At 39.3% G+C, this 21,230-nt stretch overlaps 1 protein-coding gene across 2 annotated transcripts in view; it reads right to left on the minus strand.

The window, feature by feature from the left end:
* Nucleotides 1–2,704: 2,704 nt before the first annotated feature.
* Nucleotides 2,705–21,230, minus strand: part of LVRN (laeverin) — a 67,203-nt gene continuing 48,677 nt past the window's right edge. The window contains exons 13-21 of one of the 2 annotated variants that reach the window (XM_043920555.1): nucleotides 20,857–20,912; nucleotides 17,383–17,536; nucleotides 15,781–15,875; nucleotides 14,305–14,412; nucleotides 13,003–13,170; nucleotides 12,642–12,779; nucleotides 6,762–6,837; nucleotides 4,023–4,170; nucleotides 2,705–3,919 (exon numbers count right to left, since the gene is read on the minus strand). In XM_043920555.1, the coding sequence (XP_043776490.1) occupies nucleotides 4,030–4,170; nucleotides 6,762–6,837; nucleotides 12,642–12,779; nucleotides 13,003–13,170; nucleotides 14,305–14,412; nucleotides 15,781–15,875; nucleotides 17,383–17,536; nucleotides 20,857–20,912 (936 nt within the window). In that variant the 3' untranslated portion in view covers nucleotides 2,705–3,919; nucleotides 4,023–4,029. Of the gene's footprint in view, nucleotides 4,171–6,761; nucleotides 6,838–12,641; nucleotides 12,780–13,002; nucleotides 13,171–14,304; nucleotides 14,413–15,780; nucleotides 15,876–17,382; nucleotides 17,537–20,856; nucleotides 20,913–21,230 lie in introns of both variants that reach the window. The other variant, XM_043920554.1, reaches the window with a different exon arrangement.

The raw sequence follows: 21,230 nt of genomic DNA on the forward strand, positions 1-21,230 counted from the left end.
AAGCAACTATGCATACACTTCAAAAACAAACTAACCAACTCCCAGAAAAGAGATCAGATTTTTATGATTACCAAAGGTAGGGGTGGGGGGGCGGGTGGCGTGGATGGAGGGGTTACCTGAAGGTATTCAAAAGATAAGATTAAAAGATATATTATCTTGACTTTCAGAGATAATAAATACTAGGGCTGTAATGTATAATATGATAAATATAATTAACACTGCTTTATATGTATTATATATGAAAGTTAAGAGAGTAAATGGAGAATTCTCACCACAAGAAAAAAATTTTTTTTCTCTCTTTAATTTTGTGTCTGTGTGAGATCATGTATGTTTACAACCCCATGGACTGTAGCCTGCCAGGTTCCTCTGTCCATGGAATTCCCCAGGCAAGAATACTGGAGTCGGTTGCCAGGCCCCCCTCCAGGGGATCTTCCCAACCCAGGGATCAAACCTGCATCTCTTATATCTCCTGCATTGGCAGGTGGGTTCTTTACCACTAGCGCCACCTGGGAAGCCATATGTGTAAATCTATCCATTTACTGAGAACTCTGAGAACTGCTAATAATACCTTCAATTTCAATCCAACAACAAAGGGTTCATTCTAGTTTTTCCCTTTGCATATCTGCAACTCCCTTCTCCAGCAGTGAGAAATCTGGATCCTATTGTCATTTTGTAAATTGTCTTATTTGATCCATACCCCAGTGGTAACCATGCTTCCATCTCTGCCTCTCCGCCATCCCATAGAATGCCTTCCTCTTTCTCCTCAGGCACTGGTAACTTATGCTGAACGTCCTCTCCACCCCACGATGGGACTCCCCCACTCTCACCCTGTGTGGGCTCTGACGGTCTGTGTCATAAGCTAGCTCCTTGCCCTGTGTGACTGCTCTACTCACCCTTCAAGCTGCTCCCTGCTGGCTGGACTCCTTCTTCACCTACTCAAGCTGTTACACCCTATTCCAGCTGCCCCTCAATTCGCACTCAGGACTGACCTGTTTATGAAAGGAAGGGGAAAGGAAGAGTCCAAATAACTTTTCAACACATGTGCAGTGAAGAACGTCTTTGCTGAATGTTGTGTAATTGGACAGAAGATCGAGCTGGAGGCAATATATGTGTAGTTTCTAATGCTGCTGACTATGCTACATAATTCGTTCATACAAAGGAGCAGTTATATTTATTTTTAAGCCTCTCTTAAAGCTTGGGATGATCCTGCTAGAATCTGGATGGAAAAAAAGATAGCATTTACTGGAGTAAACAGGAAAAGTAATCAAGCAGAGCTTTTAAAAGCTCATTTTGCTTCTTCCTTCTTCAGAATAAATTGCCGTACAAACTGGCCCCAGAGCTCTAAGTTACAGAGCATCCAGAGTCCTCAAGACTAAGGCATTTGTTCTTTCACTTAAGGTCAACAACGGAAAGTCACCAAATGGGTCTGAGGAGCCAAAAAGGATAAGATTGTAAGGAAAACTTTAATTTCTGGTTGTCAACTTGAAAAAAATCATGAATACATTGTGTATCTTATGAACCTGTTTTAGGATGAACAGTGTAAAGCAAACTGGATGGGTCAAAAAATTGTGTTACAGTTGTGCTAGTAGATAAGCTGGTTGATTGGTCATTAAAGTATTTCTATCATTTAGACATATCTGCCACAGTGTCACTGCCTGACTTAACTGCTATCATAGTAATCAATAATTACTTCTTTTTATACTAAATATAAGGTATGATTTAATAATAAAATGCTTATCTGGAATAACTGGCTTCATCCAAGTACAAGAAAGTGTATATTGTTCAAAACTCTTGTTCATATTTAGAGGAGGGACTATCAGCAAAATATTTGGGCACTGGGTTTGAATAAACACTTTCAGTGCTATATAATGACTACAGAAGCTATGGTATAATAGGACTTGGTCCGCAGATGGTCTGAAGCACCCAGGGTGCTCCTCTGGTAGGATCAGGGCTTGGCATCACCTGCTAACAGGCATCAGCGCCCACTCAAACCCCCAAGCACCAGCGTCCGCCTGGTGGAGTGAGAGCACAGTAGGGGAGGAAGGCCAAGGAGAGGGGCCGTGGACAACCAGGGGGAGGGCGGCCGAGGGGACTGGGAAGGGAGGAGGAGGACAGGGGACCCACGGGGAGAGGGTGGGGGGAGGTGGAGGAAAGGAAGGGAGGAGGAGGACAGGGGACCCAGGGGGAGAGAGGGGGGGAGGTGGAGGAGAGGAAGGGAGGAGGAGAGCAGTGGAGTGGATATGTGACTCAGTGATGGAAAGATGAGACGGATGATTGGAAGAAACACAGGAAATATAGATTGCACATTTTAAAAAGACACAGGGAGATATTGCACAGTAATAATTTGAAGCCATGGAGGCAGTTTATTGCTACATTTTAAATTGCTGAATTTAAGAACACTCTCTTGGACCCACAATCCATGATCAAGTCTGCACAGACGGCTTTGGTTTGTTCTCACGTCCCATAGTTTCCCACTCCCTCCCAGGGAGAATCTTCTTGGAAAGTGAATATGAAAGTGAGCTTTTGTCTTGCACATTAATTTCTGACTGTGTTAACTTAAAGAAGAAACAGGAAAAAAACAACCCTTAGATCACATTGCCTTGAGCTTATATGACATATTTAAAGGCTTTTTTCTAAAGGGCAGCTGCTATATGACTCAAGGAGCTCAGCCCGGTGCTCTGGGATGACCTAGAAGGATGGGATGGGAGGGGTGGGAGGGTGGCTCAAGAGAGATGAGGCATAAGCATACACACAGCGGATTCATGTTGTGGCCCAGCAGAAACTAACACAACATTGTAAAGCAATTATATTCCAATTGTTTTTTAAATTTAAAAAATAGAGGCTTTTCATTGACATAATCCTTAATCTTTACAGCATCACTCTGAGGTAGATAGGAGATCTGTAGTTTTACCCCCATTCTGTAAAAACAAAATCAAAATTAAATGAGAATTAAAACAGTAGACACACAAAGTCTAGAGTAGGGTGATTTGCCTTAGCGGTCCTGATTAAATCAGAGGTAACAAAACTGAGCTAATTCTGTACACTGGGACTGATGACAATGTTTAAAGTTGTCCAGACTACAAACAGGTTCAATTTGGCCAATCAAAACCACATTTCAAACTTAATCCCCATGAGTGCAAAGTTGTAAAGATGATGCTCTGGTTAATCCTTTAGTTCTATTTCTCTTTATTTGACCATTTTCCTTTGCACTAGAGATGAGCCCATAATTGCTATTTGTCTGTTGACATCACTATTTTTGCGGCTGAAAGACAGTCCATCCCACAGGTGAAGTATATAGTCCAGAGCTTCAGCAGAGCCTTGGTCTCCATCTGGTCTCCACAACAGCGATCCTACGGGGACTTCCTGGGTGCTATGATCCCAGTCTCTCTGTGACACCAGGAGGTTCGGTAGCCAGTAAAGTGCGGGACAATGCAGCACACACTGGGGAGAGAGACAGGGGCAGGAGGAGACTTGTTTCTTGCCTCTGGGGCACTTAACGTGGCTCATAAAATTGTTCTTTTTAAAATTTGCATTTCTTTGGCTTTTCTGTCTGCCAGTGAATACTATTTTTCTGGTTTCTGTTTCATTACACTGTTGTGTCATTTGCTTATTACTCTTCTCAGTATTGAACTAAATAAACCCTGGAGTTATTGCAAATTTGTGTTTCCCTCAGAAAAGAATGCCCTCATTTAGCTAATGATGTAATATTCCACTGGCCTTCACAACAGAATAAACGAAATTTTGCAAGGTAAATTTGTTTTTCCAAGGCATTTAAAGTAAATTATGTGGTTTGTAGCCTGACATGAAGCAAAATCTTCCCCAGAAATGCAGCATGGTTGGCCAAATCCCCAACAGTCACTGAGCCACGGGGCCAAATGTGACGACGTGGGAGGAACAGGACTCTGAGCAGCAAATGTGACTGAAATACAAACAACAAAACGTGTGGTTTTCCAGACTCAGAGAATCCTGGAAGACAAAACTGTGAGCACATTATAATATGCAAGTCAAAGGCTGAAAGTCACCACTAAATTATGTGTTTTTCCGTAGCCACGCCACTATCCTGGCACTTCGCTCTTTGTTTTTCAGATTTTCGTTCTTTATTGTCTGTAATTTGGCCTGAACTGTGAGTCTCTGGTGCTCCTCCAACATGTTACTGCAAAACTGCTGCAGCTGAAAGAACAAATAGATGGTCAGTCCATCAGTGTAACTGAACTTCTCACTCAGACACAGTAAGCCACAGTTCATGTTAGGTAGTAGCGTGATCTCGCAAATGGATGAATGGCCGTTGGAATGAGTAGAAATGTGTGTTCCTGAGTAGATTGTGACTGAGAAAATGTGACGAAGAATACACCTGTCCTGAAGAAGCCGATGTAGAGAGGAAGGTCCAGGAAGTAGAAAATCTGTCTGCTCTATATGCTGCTCTATTCCCCCTGCAGCACAGAGTAGGTGTTCAACAAAGATTTCCTGATTCCTGTTGGATATTAGACCAGACTTGGGGACAGAGATACAGGAGACCCTCCCTCTTCTCAAAAATAACATAATTTCCAGAGCTCAAACCCAGCATACAGCATCTGTTTCTTTACAGATGTTATCCTTAAGAGTATTGATAGTAGATCATCCATTGGCTAAACTCCTTCACTGAGTCAGGTCAAGCATTCAGTTATAAGAACATTTGTTCCAATATTACATACAAGCCAGACCCCAAGTGGTGGATAAGATATATTTCAAAAGTCTATTTCTGTGTCACTGGATAAGAACTCAGAACATACATTACCATAAAATGATAGCGTACCCTGTTGTTTCTCCTCCTGGCGGGAGGAGAAGGGGACAGAGGATGAGATGATTGGATGGCATTGCTGACTCAATGGACATGAGTTTGAGCAAGCTCTGGGAGTTGGTGATGGACAGGGAAGCCCGGCGTGCTGCAGTCCACGAGGTCGCACAGAGTCAGACACGACTGAGCGACTGAACTAAATTGCCCCTGTTTTTTAGTCGCTAAGTCTTATTTGACTCTTGCGACCCCATGGACTCAAGTCCATCAGGCTCCTCTGTCCATGGGATTCTCCAGGCAAGAATACTGGAGTGGGTTGCCATTTCCTTCTTCAGGGGATCTTCCTGACCCAGGAATCAAACCCCAGTCTCCTGCATTGGCAGGTAGATTCTTTACCACAGAGCCAACAAACTTCACAAAAGGTCACTTAAACTTTTAATATATTTGAAATTAAGTAACAATAGGGTTGTCATGCCTAACTGCATTGCAGAAGAAAAGTAAGGTTCTAGGAAAAAGTAGATTAAGGGAACAAGAGCAAACCTCTCTCTCTCCACCCCCTACACCTGGGCATTCCTGGCAGGCAGCGGGAGCCGCGTGCCAGCAGCACTGCCCAACACTGGGTGTCTGCAGGGGGCAGGAGGGGAGTGTGGGGCTGTGGACAGTGGACGGGGCTTCATAGGTGCTTGAGAGCATGAGAGAGGCCAGGCTCCAGCAGGGTAGAGTAGAAAGACCAGGTCAAGAGATGTGAGAGTGGATTAAAAACTGCTGGTATGGAGGGAAAAGCACTCATGTGACTTTCATTTTCCTTTTTTAGCAATTATTTTCGATATTACCATGTGAACTGATTCAAACAGGACTGTTGAGTGTTAACCGGTTTTTGATAAGGATATTCATGGGAGCTAACTTACTTGTTTTCAAAATTGCAATAACTGAACCACTACTAAATCCATTTTTGCATTTTGAGAGAAATGGACCATCAGTGATTGTAGAGTTTTAGAACTTTGGGGAGTGCTAAAGTTACACAAACTTCACTCACTCATTCAATAACAACAGCAACACTGGGTTCTGTAGACACAAAGTTGAACTGAGGCACTTTTGAAGAGATCAACACAACTCAGTTTTGCTTCTAGGAGTTGTCATTTCAGCATTTTTGGGTGTGCCCCTCACTCTCTCGTCTGGGGAATCCCTGATAAATTATGTCCTGACAGCTCAGCCTCAGGCAGGCCAAAACTCAAGCAAAGATCATTCCTCCAGGAACTATCAGTTCTTCCTCTCTCACAGTAACAACGACATAGGATGATTTGCGTGCATGAAGGAGAGGGTGTCAATCAGTTAATTAAAAATGTCCTAGAGTTTGTGTTTGGAGCAGGGTCTAAAAGGATGATTAGGAATTATCCAGCCAAAGACAGGCATGAGGAGGCTATGAGACAGAAGGTACAGTGCTTCTGAAATCTAGGAAATGTGCAATGACATGATAATTTAAGAAAATTTCTAAGTGGAACAGTGTAACTAAAGGAAATGTGTGCAGAGGTGCCTATGTTTCTTATTCTCTGAAACGGTTCGTGAAGAGGGCAAAAATTAAGATGGCGAGTAAGGCAGCCAGATTATGAACGGTCTTGTGTGCTAATGAAAAGACTTCTAAATTTTTTGTGAGAACTATGATGAGCTACTGAAGCTTTGTGAGCAGGGCAATGAGCGGCAATACTATGATGGATGGGATGGAGGGAAGATAGGACCAGGGTGCGGAGGCCACAATCTATTGGATTGATGCAGATGAGAAATGGTGAAATCCAACCCTCCATGAATAAGAATGGCCTCTATTTCAGGAGCAAGGCAGAATTAAAATACATTTCCTGCACAGTGATAATAGCATCAATAGAGCACAGAAGGTAATAGTTCAGATAAGCTTATTATTTTTAATTTTAGCAACTCCAAACTACATAAAAATGGCTTCTACATTGTCATAATTCACAATATCTATACTACTTACCTCTAAGATCTGTGAATCTGTACTTATGGTTCTCCCGATTACATATAGTAGGGTAACCAATGATTGCGTTCCATACCTACAGAGCAACAACACGCTAATCAGGAGAGGAAAACGTTTTGTAAGACAAAGCTGTACAGCAGGTAAATGCTGAGCACACAGTCCCTATGAATCCCTGTCTCCCAGATCTAAGCAAAACCATATACAAAGTAGTTTAGCTTCATCTTTTAATAGAAAGTCCATGCTGTAGAAAAGTCTATTACCACAAAGAAGTAATTATAAATACTGATTTATGTAACACATGGTTTTTAAAAGTTTCATTTAAATATAAAAAGCTCTTCTTAAAATCAGTAATAGCAACTGCTTTTCTCTTTTAAAATGAAGGGGTTAGAATAGATGTCACACATCCAAAATTAAGAAAATTTAAAAGAGAACAAGGAAATATTCAAAGTACCTTCCTTAAAAATGTAGTTAATGTAGAATCGGTTTCAGAAGCTCTGACTAAAATGCCCTGAAAGCTTACTGAAGCTTCTGTATTTGTGCTTTTTGGAAAGAGGAGCCGCATCTTCAGAGATTCTGGAAATGCTGGGGCTCCCCGACGGTCAGTGCTCTGGGTCTCCCCGAGCCCCCTCGACAGGCCTGGCCACTGAAACTCCCCTTTTAGTTTAGCGACCCTGAACTCCTGACAAGAACTGCCTGACAAACAGCCACGAAGCACTGCTATGGAAAGACAGTGACACATACCTGCTCGGAGTGCTGCTGTGGTTAAAAAAGTAAAGAAAGACTTTTGGATGCGTTAAAAAAGAAAGAAAATTAAAATAGGTTAATACAATGGAATGGACAAGAAAGGGTTGAATTGCCTTTGTCCTATTCATAGTTGATTCACAAAACTGACTTACTCCCAAAATGTATACTTGAAACTAAAATTTCTGAGAGTTAACACTGGCGTCTGGATGACAAAGGTGGAAGAGAACACTGCTTTCATCCTTTTGCAAGTTCCCAGCTGTAAGGTAAACTAAATCTACTTCAAAAAACAAGAGACAGTCTACATATAATTCAGGCAAGCAAACCTGTTTCTATGGGGAAAGAGGAAATGTTTCTTAGCTCTTCATTTTTGTTGACCAAGTATAAAAAGCCTGTGAAATGACTCAAGAAATTTGACAAAATTTGCAAAGAAACTGAGTTCCAAAAAAAAAAAAAAAAAGGGTAGGAAATAGAAGAAAACTACTTGCATTTCTAAATGTGTCATTTTTCTACCAAATAAAGAGAAAAGCTATGCTAAAAGCTGAGTTGGGTTTGAAGACACCTTGGGACAACTTATAAATTGTCAAAATGTGGAATCACATATAGTTAAAAGCATTGGTGTGAAGATTAAATGCGACGATGTGTGTTGAAGCACCTATCAGGGTACGAGGCACTCTTCATTCCTTCCTATTCTTGAAAGTTTCAAGAGGAGATATTTTTGAGACAGATGATTTCTCACTCCTGTTGAGAGAGTAATCTCTCTGAAATAGAACTCAACAAGAAAATATATGTTACAAATAGTTTATCCTGCCAGTAGTCAAGCGTATTAACATGAAGGCAGGAGCCAGTGTTTGTCAGTATAGCTGCCCCTTCAAAAAACTTAGAACATTCAGTGCTAGCCAGGGTGATGGGGAACGTTAGTCCGTCTCACCTTCCACACCTTCCGCCTCCCTCCTTTCTCGCGTCCGTCCTCCCCTCCCATCCCTTCTCCTGCCACATCTGGCTTCCTGCAACAAGCATGGAGGCACCCAGGCATCTAGCCTCACCCGGTGACAGGCGATGGGAATGGGCCCTCCAGCGCCTCAGCACACCACTCTGATAACATCTTAATTCTCTAGGTTGTTCCAATCTAACCCTTTCAGCTCCATGTTCCCCATCATGAAACACAACAGAGTAAACGGAAAATGAGTGTAAGTTTTTAAGCTTAAGACTTCAGCCAGTATAACATATTTGGAGAGAATTCCCCACTGGTCCAGTGGTTAGGTCTCCACGCTCCCACTGCAAAGGATACAGGTTCGATCCCTGGTGGGGGAACAAAGATCCTGCATGCTGTGTGGCTCAGCCAACATATGTATATAATTTATATTGTTATAATTCATCTATTATTATTATACATATTTATTATATATAATATGTAATGAATAATAAATTTAAAGAAATAAACTGGAGCAATCAAAAAAAGAAAGAGAAAAGTGCTGCCAATTAAAATGGCACAAAAAAATTGAATAAGTAAATAAAATGGCACAAAGTTTTGGGAAGATAGAAAACTTATCTGGAGAAGAAATTAAGCATTTGGGGAAGAAGAGGGTAAGGTTTATTCAGTTTGAAACAGATGATACTTTATATTTTATATTCAAGTAAAACTAGGATTTTCCAATAGGCCACAAAGTCTACATTGTTTTATAAAATTCAAAAGCAAGGTAACAAGGATAATACAAATAACCTCTCTACCGCATCCGATAAAACATCACAAAAAGTCGTGTTGCTTTACGTCTATTTACACATTCTTCCATAGGGTCTATCCACAGCTGCAGGTATATGGTGACTTCTCTGTAACCTGAAAGATGTCTTTATGGTTAATGGAAGCTCCTTCACTGGGATCAGGATCCAAAAGATCGCTCATCTAACAATGAACTAAATGCCCCACGGCTGCCGGAGCAGAGCCCTGAACAGGGGAGTGAGAAGCCAAGAGGAAACCGTTTTACTCAGGCAAATGGTCCTGCATACATTTTCAGATCCGGCTCCCTGGGAAGAGCTTTGGGCTCAGTTGCAAACAGATGTCCCTGGACTGCTACGGGCAGTGTCTCCACTGTTTCGCTTGACCAGCCCTATCTCCTCCTTTCCAGGGCCTGACGCTCCAGCCAGTTATGAGGCCCGTCCCAAGTCAGACTCTCAGCCCTGCCCTCCCGGCATTTACTGGTGTCTTCCCCTCCTCACAGAAGGTGATTTCTTCCAACTCAAGCCCCCTTCTTCTCTCAATCCCCTTTCCATCTGTCCTCGGTAACATTTATCAGACACCATGTCTTCATCACTTTACAACCCCTACAACAGCTTGAGCTAACTGTGCCTGGCATAGAAAAACTAGAACATTTATTACCAGAAAGAACCTTAGAGTAGATCACATACAACATCTTCCATTTTATACAACTTTTAACCAAGGCCTAAAAGTTAACTAGTGGGCCATCAATAAATAAATGTTGGTCTAGTTTCAGTTCCAGATGAGAGGGTTAGAAAATTTACTTTCTCATCTGTCTTTGTTTTGGAACAACTGATCTACTGGCAGAATGACAGGTTATGTTAGCACAGACAGTGCAAAGCAGGATCACAGTGACAAGACCCTGGGCTAGATGCTAGATTTCCTTCTGCCGGGCTTCTCGGAGCTTTATGATGCTAGCATACACTGGGAATTTGAGGGAGTTAAAATAGTTTCCAAACTGATTGGGCTACTGCCTCCCTTGTTTGCAGAAGGCTTGTCAGTATCTTCCATGAACAATGCTCAGTGAAACACTCTGGAGAAACACAAGTTTCAAAGCTAACTCACAAGTGATTAGTCACATTTTAGCAAATTCAGAATAAATCCTTTTCACTTAAATAAGATAAATGCAAAATTTGTCATAGCATTTGTTTACTTGTCTCATGTCATTTTATGAAGACTGGTGACATACAACTATTCATGTCAAATATAACTGTTTAATAAGTGATAAGTAAATATTCTGATATACAAAGAATAAGGTAAGCATCCTGGTGCCATTTCAATGTAGAAAACATTTGACTATTAATTTGAACTTTTATGTCCTCTTACAATCCATATACATTCAAAATCATTTTCAAAATTCAGCAAGACTGGTGACTATATATTGAATCCTAAAAATAAATCTTTTAGATGTAGAAGGCAAATTTACTTGAGTCTCAAAGACGTTTTGTAGCAGAATGGGCAAGAGGAGTGAACTGAGATTAATTTATCATAAATAGAAAAGAAAAACATCTATTTTATGAACATAGCATTTTGTTAAAAGATAAAAAAATTTAAGCCATGGTTAAAAGTGAATGCATTTATAATTCTAAGAACTTCTCAGGGATGATGAAATATCCATTTAGAGTTGTTCTTTTTTTTAAAAAAGGAAGTCCTTCTATACTCGTTATTACAGTTAGATCATTTAAATAAATTACTAGACAATGGACTTTTTAGAGTATTGCAAACATGTTTCTGCTCTCCAAATGCAGAAAAAATTCTTCTGAGGGATAAAAATTAAAACACATTTAAATTAAGAGCAATCTTTCCCATAGGTTGCTCAGAGCCATTTGCAAGAGCATACATTTGCTTTGTATGGTATAGAAAGAGAGGGAAAATGAATCGAGGGGCTGTTTTACCCCATAGAGCAGGGCTGTGCAGTCAAATTCTCTCCAGGATGGAAATGCTCTCTGGTCTGTCTATTTCGGTAGCTACTGGCCACACTGAGCACTTAAAACAAGGCTGGTACAAGTCGGGAACTGAATTTTAAATTTATTTAATTGCAGCTAATTTAAATTTAAATAGCCATATGTTAGCTAGTAGCCAGTGTATTGAGCAATGCAGCCTTAGTTAATTTTTTAATCTGGTGCCAGTCAGTTCCTTGTTAAACTACACCGGGGTCACTCAGGGGATTAATGAAAGCTACAGATTTTGCACCCTATTCCGACAGATTCTGATTTTCAAGGAGTAGGTGGGCTTGGAAGCCTTTAGATGTATCAGCCACTCCAGGTAATTACAAAGCTCTGCCTCCCAGGGGGGTCAGTGGTAAAGAATCTGCCTGCCAATGCAGGAGATACAAGAGACCTGGGTTTGACCTGTGGGTTGGGAAGATCCCCTGGAGGAGGAAACGGCAACCCACTCTAGTGTTCTTGCCTGGAAAATTCCACGGACAGAGGATCCTGGTGGGCTACAGTCCCTGGGGTTGCAAAGAGTCAGAGAAGACTAAGTACAAAATATTAGAAAGTGTCAGGCTCGTGCTTATGCTCACCTGTCTGAGTGTGGATGTGACCCTGGACTGACAGGCACCATGTGAAAAGTCCTCAACACTTACAAATACACACAAGTGCCAGGCACTAGGAAGCACTGAGCCTGGGAAGTAATGTGAAGCTGTGTCTTAATTCTGGGCTTTTAAGAAGGCATGGTTAAGGCTTTCAGTGACTATGAAGCTGGGGAGGTTCCAGCCAGCAGAAGGATGTTGGACCTCATTGTCTCCCTGCCCTTTGACTGTCTGCCGAAGACCATCAGTAAAATAGCTTGATTCCCTCCCCCTCCCAAAAAAGAATGTATGGTTAAGTCATGTTCTAGAAAGAACAATTATTAAAGGTAAGTTATTTGACTTGTGCATTTCAATGTCTATTTTACCTGACAGGCTTATTTAATCTTAAAGGTGAAAGACATAAAACGTTCAATAATATGGAACCCAAATATATAAAGGGAATCTGACAAAAGACACAAGCTCAGCATCCAAGCATATGTAGTAATATGTTGCATATGTTGTTTCTTTAAGATACGGCGATGTACTTCACAAAATGGAAAATGTACACTCATACCAAAAAACAGGACTTAACTCTAATCTGTGTCTCTGAAGACAAGATTCTTAGTGGGCACAATGGGGAAACTGAGGTAGATAGGTATCTCACGCAAAACTACATTCACAAAGAAAGCCAAAATCAAGGATAAGTGACCTTATCTTCCACAAAGCTAGTGTGTGGTAAGACACTAGCAGGAAAAACAACCACTTTTCTAGGCAACGTGAAGGCCTTTAGGGACCTAGCCAGACTAAAGCTGAGCCCCTAGCACCAGACTGATGACCTAAAGAAAAGGGCGGTTTCACATTTCCTCCTCACCTTTCGCTCACAGCTTGCCAATTGTTGATTAAAAAGTCCTTTGCAACATATCGGCCAACTTCAGACGCTGCAACAGCTTCAATGACATTTGTTTCATTAAAAGTGAAAGGAGACACAGTGATGGCATAATCCATATATCTGCAAAAGTGCATTTGGCAGAAAATAAATATGTAAAAATTATTCAACAGAAAGAATACATTTATATAAGTGGAGTTAAAAATCCTGTATGGTTCTAAGTTAGTGGCGCATAAATAATGTTTCATATTAATTCTTACATTAGCTCATGTCTGTTTTTCTCCCTTTAGTTTATTAATTGCATTCCTCCACCAAGAACCTTTTCAAGTTAAGTTACAATAATCACCTGTTAAGTATCCATGGATCTTTACTGCAGCTCATTGCATAAGCAAGTTGAATCCTTTCTTCTTCCTTTGTGTTATTATTGTAGATTTTTAACAAAAAATCCCATTCTTTATCATTTCCCAAGGCAATGCCATAACATAAAATAACGTTTTTAATTGGATTAGGTATTCTGTAAGATATAACATGCAATGATATTTTTCATAGTAGTTAAATTATATGTTAATCTAGGTTGCCACATATTTAGAAGTATAAATCTAGAAAAAATGAAAATCTGTTTTCATTTTCATATTTCATATCTAGAAAATCTCAGATATGAATAGCAAAAGCTGGAATCTAGAAAAGCAACTGTGGAAACTGTCATTCACACTAATATCTTGAGGTCATCAAATTAGTTTAGAAACTAAGGAGATTTGAGGGAGAAACAAATTAGAATAGTACCAACAGTGTATGCTGATAATTCTGTTTGATTTCATATATTATTATCACATTTTCTAAGAGTCCATCTGAGGGCATATATTCACGGTAATATAATAACACCAAAATGACAGAGTATGAGTCTCAGCTGTCAATGAGGCTGAAAACATAGAGATGCGCTGATGCACTTTTATATATATGAATAAATAACCATAAAGAACAACCTAAGTAAGACTTGAAATAAGCACAGGTGCTTATTAGGGGATGCACTGGTAATGAGAGGTCCTGGGTGAGATTTCAGTGTATAAATTCTGATCTATTGTGAATTGTGGTGTTGGAGAAGACTCTTGAGAGTCCCTTGGAGTGCAAGGAGATCCAACCAGTCCATCCTAAAGGAAATCAGTCCTGAATATTCATTGGAAGGACTGATGCTGAAGCTGGAACTCCAATACTTTGGCCACTGATGTGAAGAACTGACTCACTAGAAAAGATCCTGATGCTGGGAAAGATTGAGGGCAGGAGGAGAAGGGGCCGACAGAGGATGAGATGGTTGGATGGCATCACCGACTCGATGGACATAAGTTTGGGTAAACTCCGGGAGTTGGTGATGGACAGGGAGGCCTGGCGTGCTGCGGTCCACAGGGTCGCAAAGAGTCGGACACGACTGAGTGACTGGACTGAACTGATTGTTATGCACAGACCCACATGAGACAATTCTCTGTGTGCGTGTATCTGTTTTTAAAGGATATTTGAAAAAGAATAAAAAGAGAAAGAGATTATGTAAGTAAAAACAAAATGTTCCTTCCCAAAGTAAAGGCATGAAACGTTGAGAGACACTGTTGGTGCTCAAACAGAGCAAAAAGAAGGGCAATTACAATACGACTCTTACTCATTCTCTGGATGGTTCATCCAGTTTCTGAAGAGTTCTCTGGACAGCTGAAGACAGTCCTCAAGACCCAACCAACATGCAGTTCCAAAAACTTTTTCCAGTGATATTCTTGAAGGAAAAGTCAAAGAACATTTATTTTTCATTACTATATTTATTTTTTTCTGCTTCCAAGAATATGTGTTTCATAAAAAGATGGGTATTTTAAAAACATCCTTCCAATAATATCAGGTTTGTTAAAAAACAGCCTTTGTGGATGGCAACTATATTTAAGGCTCAGGGAAATATTTGCTGAGACGCTCTTAGGCACCAAATAAGCTGTCAGGCTGGTAGTTTTTTGAAGGTAAGAAATAAATTACTGCCATCCTTCATCTCCCTCAAACACACACGGGTGTACACATACACCACATCTGTTATCAATTTATTTTTTCTCTCTCATACAACAATTGGCTTACAGATTTAAAAAAAATGACTTTAGAGTATCTGATATAATACACTTAAAAATACGGTTCTTTCTCTACACATGAAAACAGAGGGAATGGTTTATTTCTCTCCTCTGACACTATGCCTTCCCTCACTTCAGCTTCCAGTTTTCTCTCTGCTCCTCCTGGCTATTAATGTCATCCCCAGAAAAGGAACGGAGGTTTCTGTTTTTGTTTTTATAGTTGAGCAGAGGTATGTGTTATGATTGCAAAGAAAGTGGGTTCAAAAGAACACGGAGAGGAACAATGATAAATCCAGATAAGTGTGATGTGTGACTCCTCACACCCTGCAGTTTGGAGCCAGAGGTAAAGGAATTCAGAAGGGTCGGAAGTTTTCCTGAAAATACAAGAGCCAAATCTCCTTTGTCCCACCCTCCCTCCGGTTTGCTCTCTGCCTGGCCTGACCGTCTGATAAGCAGCAGTAGTAAGACCAGGGGTGGAAGCCTTCTGATCACTCACTACACATTCACCCCTCTCTCCACTCTTCCCAAGCTGGCAGCAGCAAGAAGCAATTCTCTGGAAGCACAATCTAACTCCCGAGGTTGGCCCCAGGATGCTACCAAAAACAGGTCGCTTCAGGCCAGTGTAGCAGAGCCAAGGCCACAGCTGGTTAACAAAGGTGCTACCTGGTTGGGCCTTTCTGTTCGCTCAGACAACTTGCCTATCCACTCTCCATTCCAGCTCCTCCCGTGTCTTCCACAACTCTTCACCAATAGTACAACTTACTTGAGATTTCAACCAGTAGCATAATAGTTGAGAATATAAAGCTATAAACAACTGTGTGTACACGTATGTGCTTTGCAGGTAAATTAAGATCCCTAACTACTATTTCCCATTAAGATATATGTAGCTCACCAATCTCAAAGCTACTATTCTCAAATTGCACACAAATCTCTCAGTGAATCGTTAACTATTAGGATCTTATTTTATGAATCTGGAAACCTATCCATTAATATGAATCATTTAATTCAATTGTCATTGTTCAGAAAGTACTTACAGAGCTAAATAGTCCTCCTGCAAGGCTGTCACATTTTCACGAATTATAGTTGAGTAAGTATTCCATATTGAGATAAGTCTCTTCAACAGATACTTCTATAAACAATAAAGAGAATATTAGTTAGTTCTGCTCACAACACTCAATTTGCACTGCTTTTCCCTTTGTCTGAAAAGACATTAACAGAGAGGTGACAGATATTTCTTCAGAAATAAACTTCATTTGTTACTAAATGTTTAACTGATTTTTTTAAACATTTTAGGTTCACTTTCTTCATATGAAAGCAATATGTAGACAATATGATGTGTGTAAGCACAATGCCTGGGACATAGTAGGAGCTTAATCAATATTAGCCACTCTTATCATTTACTATCACCCCAAAATTTCTAGTTGTCTTTAAAATAGAGGGAAAAAAGGGAAAAATATAAGACAAACTTTCTACCTTGAAACTTTCAAACTTTCATGCTTAGTGTATATATATATATGTAATATATGTATAATATATTATACATAATAATATGTATATATTTATATATATATATAAAAATATGAAAACAAGGAACACTGATTTATGCCTTGGACAATGTAAACTCTGGATCCAAAATAAGATTTCTTTAACTGAGCTGCTGGCTGGTAAATAACAGCATTTTAACAGTCATATATTTACCAATACATCCCTCAGAATAGTATTATTCATTGAAATTCTCTAAAAACAAAAGTGAGCTTTTACTTCTTTACTCATGGGCCAAGGATCAGATGTCATCAATGAGCCACCTCAACCCCACAGACATCCAAGCGCCTTCTACTGGTCACTATGCCCACATTCAAGTACGTTCACAACAGCACTTCAGACACTAGATAGAAGAAAGTCTGAAACTCCAAGGTGCTTATGATTTTGCTCTCAGATGGCCCTGGAAACTCACTTGAAATCATCACCTAACACATCTGCTATTTTGTTTGCGGTCCCCAAATCTCCGACAGGCTGCTCCCAAACTTAGGCTTTTCCTATGCCATCTAGCTTATGATCACTGGATCACCATTAAAGACCTAATAATGGAAATTTCCCCTTTTATTGATGCTATTTTCCCCTTTTATAAGGACAAGATGGCACAGTCATTTCTTCATTCATTAACTCTAATTTCTGCATCTCTCTTCCCAACATCAAAAACAGCTTCAAAATATTTACTTTTCTGGAATATAGCTCTCTGGTTTTAAGTGCTGGCCTTATAAATCAGAGTATATAAATTATGGATATAGAACCGTGAAAAGTCACTCTGTTTACCAACAATCTTTTAGGAAAACAGTTGTTAACAGACACTATGCTTTCTTTATAAAAAAAGAGAAGTATACCATTTCCATCCACTTCTGGTTTCTTAAGACACATTGACACCTCAGCAAGAACTCAGCACCTTCTCTCAAATACATCTCCTAGGGCAGTTCTCTGACCAAGGTATTTTCTTCTAAGAATAAGTAACTGTCCCTAAGGAAATGGATATATACAGAACTAACAGTCTCTTATTTTGGGAGAGATGCTATCTAAAATATGGAAGGAAGATGAAACAAAAGAATTATTTGTAAAAACCATCTAACAAAGAAATAATTTACCTTTAACAATGGATATATATCATGGTTGTTCACATCAGAAACAAGATCCCTGGTTACTAGGTTCATCAAAACTGCATGCCACACTATGATTTCATCTTCTTCAGCAAGGTACTTGGTTAAATCAAGTGCTGTTTCAATCTCGATATAATCATTTCTGTTTGGTTTTTAAAAAAACAACAAAGATTCAAAAAAGCCTTTCCTTGCTAAATGATTTGCACACTTTCCATGTTTCCTATATGATTCAGTGTCTGATTTCAAGAAGGTATATGAAATCAAGAAGCTAGAGGACAAACGCCCCATCTCATTGATAAGGTGGAACCCAAGCAATGTTGACAGGCTCTCCATTTCAGCTTGATAGATTAAAGGTCAATGAATACAATAAAGTAGCAAAGAAGAAAAATATAGGCATGTGATGGGAGGGACAGGGAAGGCTTTCTGGAGGAAGAACTTGAAAAAAGAATGAAGGAAGGGTAGGATTGGAATGAGTAGAAAGATAGAGGAAGGCAGTTAGGACAACGCGTGGGTTCATGGCAGACCAAGTTAACCAAGGCAGGGAATTTCTCTCGTGTGTACTGAGAGATGGGGGCCAATAGGTAATCAAAAGTGTGGAGAGGCTTGACTGTCAGGATGAAGAATTTACATTTGGTGGGAAGGTATTTAAACAATCAGGGTAACATCATGAAATTGATGCCTTAAAATTTTGTTTCCATTTGTGCTGCAGAAGACAGGATGGAATTCTAAAGGACTAACAGCTAGAAGCTAATGTGACAGGCCAGACAAAGGGTGACGCAAATTTGACTTAGCAAGGAAGCAATGAAGGTGGTAAGTGAGGTGAGAATCCAAAAGACATTCCCCAGATCCCCAGAATGAATAGATAGGACACAGTGACTTGATGAGAGATGGAGAGAGAGAGGAGAGTCAAGGATATCTCTAAAGTTTCAAGTGGGGGAGATGGGAAGAATGGTAGTAGCTTTGACAAGGAGAGATTGATAGTAGGAGCAATTTAGAGACAGAAATAAAGTTCAGTGAATTTAAATAACCTCAAGATGAGCAGAAGACAGGAGGAGATAAGTAGATACATAGATTTAGAAGTCATCAACATATCCTTTACAAACATTTATTGAATACCTTATATCTGGTGGGCACTGTACATATACATAATAAAATGATCACTGAAACCATAAGAAGGCAAGAATTACTCAGAGGAAAGATAGAAGAAAATAACATAACCATGACTGGTCTTAAAGATGCTCAGGGCAGCTGAAAAAGAAGTCAGATACGGGAGGAGAACCACATTTGCACACTGAAGTCTCAGGAAGTCAAAAAAGAAGTTTGCAGGAGGATGTGGTTAACAATACTAAATTCATGGCAATATCAGAGAAATGTTTCAGTGAAGTAGTGGGTGGGGAAATGTGCTCTACGTCGAGGGGAAAGTAGGAAAAAAGGAGGGATAAAATATGCATTCATTCAAGAAATACAACAGGTGAAGGAAAGAGAGAATACACTGGATAATTTATTATGTGTACTCCTTAGCTTTACTGTCTAAAAATTTAAATTCTGAACATACATTCATTTCCCTGGTTAGAAAATTAGCAGTAGAGTAAATCCACTACCAATGAAATCAATCATTCTGTAATACATTAGAATTTAGGCTCATTAAAAACACATACAGCCATCACTTGTGGGTAACAAAAATTATTTCAAAGTCTTAATTGATAGTCTACTTCTTTCCAGAAACTCTTTATTTTTAATATATCAGTGACTTTATTTCCTTAACTTCCAATATCTTAGAATCATATGAAAATATCTTCCATAATCTTCCTAAATTTATCCATTTGAACATTAACAGTCTTTACAAATGCAAGTCTGAGCTCCATGTATGTTACCTAAGTTTTCACTCTTGATCTAGATTTTAAAATAATGATTCTTATACATTTTGTAATAATCCTATAAATATTTAAACACTATTACCTTTTCCTCCTTACATCGTCTCTACTGCATCCTTCTAAAGATTTTCCTTTAAGGGCTTCCCCCTTTTTCTTTTTTATCATGGAAAGGCGCTTTATTTTATTTTAAATATAGTAGTGTGTACATGTCGATCTCAAACTCCAGTCTATCCTCCCTTCCCCCCAGGACTTCCTTTTAAAACATTAAATTTTCTTCACTGCGCCTTTAAGACCCTTTCAAAATTTCTCCATGATCACTTTAAATCTTATTATACCAAAGTTAATTTAATCAAAAATACATGGGACTTTCATATAATTAACCACCAAATTTTGACTTGACAAAGAACATATATTCCTTCTAGTCAAATTGTTATAAAAAACATTATTTCCTGTGGCTTTCGTTTTTTATTAGTAGTAGATGTTATTGCTCTTTCCTGATGATGACCTTTTCTGAATTGTCTTTTTTTTCTAATTTTTTATTGTTGCAAAATACACAAAACATAAAGTTTGTCTTCCTAACCATTTAAAGTGTACAGTTCCCTGGTATTAATTACATTCATATGTATAAATGGTTTACTTTGCTGCATAGCAGAAACTAACATTGTAAATCAACTGTACTCCAAAAAAATTGTTTTAAAGTAACTTCATAATGTACAACTATCATCACTGGCCATCTAGATAATTCTTTTCATCTTGTGAAACTGAAACTCTGCACCCATTAAACAGTGTCTCCCCATGCCCCTCCCTCCCTCCCGCCCCAGTCCTTGGCAATCACCAATCTTTCTGTCTCCATGATTCTGACTACTCTAAGTAGCTCATATAAGTGGAAACATGCAGTGTTTGTCTTTCTGTGACTGGTTTATTTCACATAACATAATGTCCTCAAGGTTCATCTATGCTGTTGCATATTCCATCAACTTTTTAAAAAGATTTTAAACCTTTTCTTTTGTACTGAGCTATAGCCAGTTAACAACGTTGTAATAGCTCTAAGTGAACAGCAAAGGGACGCTGCCATACACATAACGTGTATCCATTGTCCTCCAAACTCCAGCCCATCCAGGCTGCCACATAGCATTGATCAGAGTTCCATGTGCTATGCAGTAGGACCTTGTTGGTTACCTATTTTAAATATAGCAGTGTGTACGTGTTTGTCCCAAACTCCGTGTCTCTTCCCCTCATCCTTCCCCCGGCAAGCATTAAGTCCTTTCTCTAAGTCGGTGAGTCTCCTTCTGTTTTGTAAGTAAGTTCATTTGTATCATTTCTTTTTAGATTCCACATGTAAGGGATGTAATATGATATTTCTTCTCAGTCTGACTTACTTCACTCAATATTTCACTCTTTAGGTCCATTCATGTTGTCCAGCATCTTTTATATCATAAAATTTCGCAATAACCACAGAATTTCACCCTAATCTTAATAAGTTAGGGCTTGTATAAGCTAAGGAGCCAACTTCATAGGGATGAGGTTATTATTTTTGTAAATTTTTCAAGCTACACTGTTAAATGATGAGAGAAGAAAATATACTCACTTAGACAAGGAAAAGGCATCATCAACCAGCTGAAGTCTATGAATAACAGGAATAGCCTGCAGATGAGATCCAAAAATGCTCAGGAAAAGATGAGAACATTTTTAGTAGAAAAATAACTTTCAAAATAATAACAACATTTCAAGATCATTGCTGCTTACAAAGCACTTTCATGTGCATTATCTCATGTACAGAGAAATGATCATTTCTAAGGATGATTTCCATAATTTATTTATTATACATCTGTTTTTGATAAGCGGTCCCTTTAGACATCAATCATATGGCTTAAATATGGCTGAGAGTTCTGCCAAAATACTATGTGAAAAACAGCATGTTAAAAAATAAAACAGGGAGCCAAGTTTAAAGGGCCTCTCCGA

This window comes from Cervus elaphus, chromosome 12 (genome assembly GCF_910594005.1).
Source record: "Cervus elaphus chromosome 12, mCerEla1.1, whole genome shotgun sequence".
In the NCBI taxonomy this organism is placed as follows: Eukaryota; Metazoa; Chordata; class Mammalia; order Artiodactyla; family Cervidae; genus Cervus; species Cervus elaphus.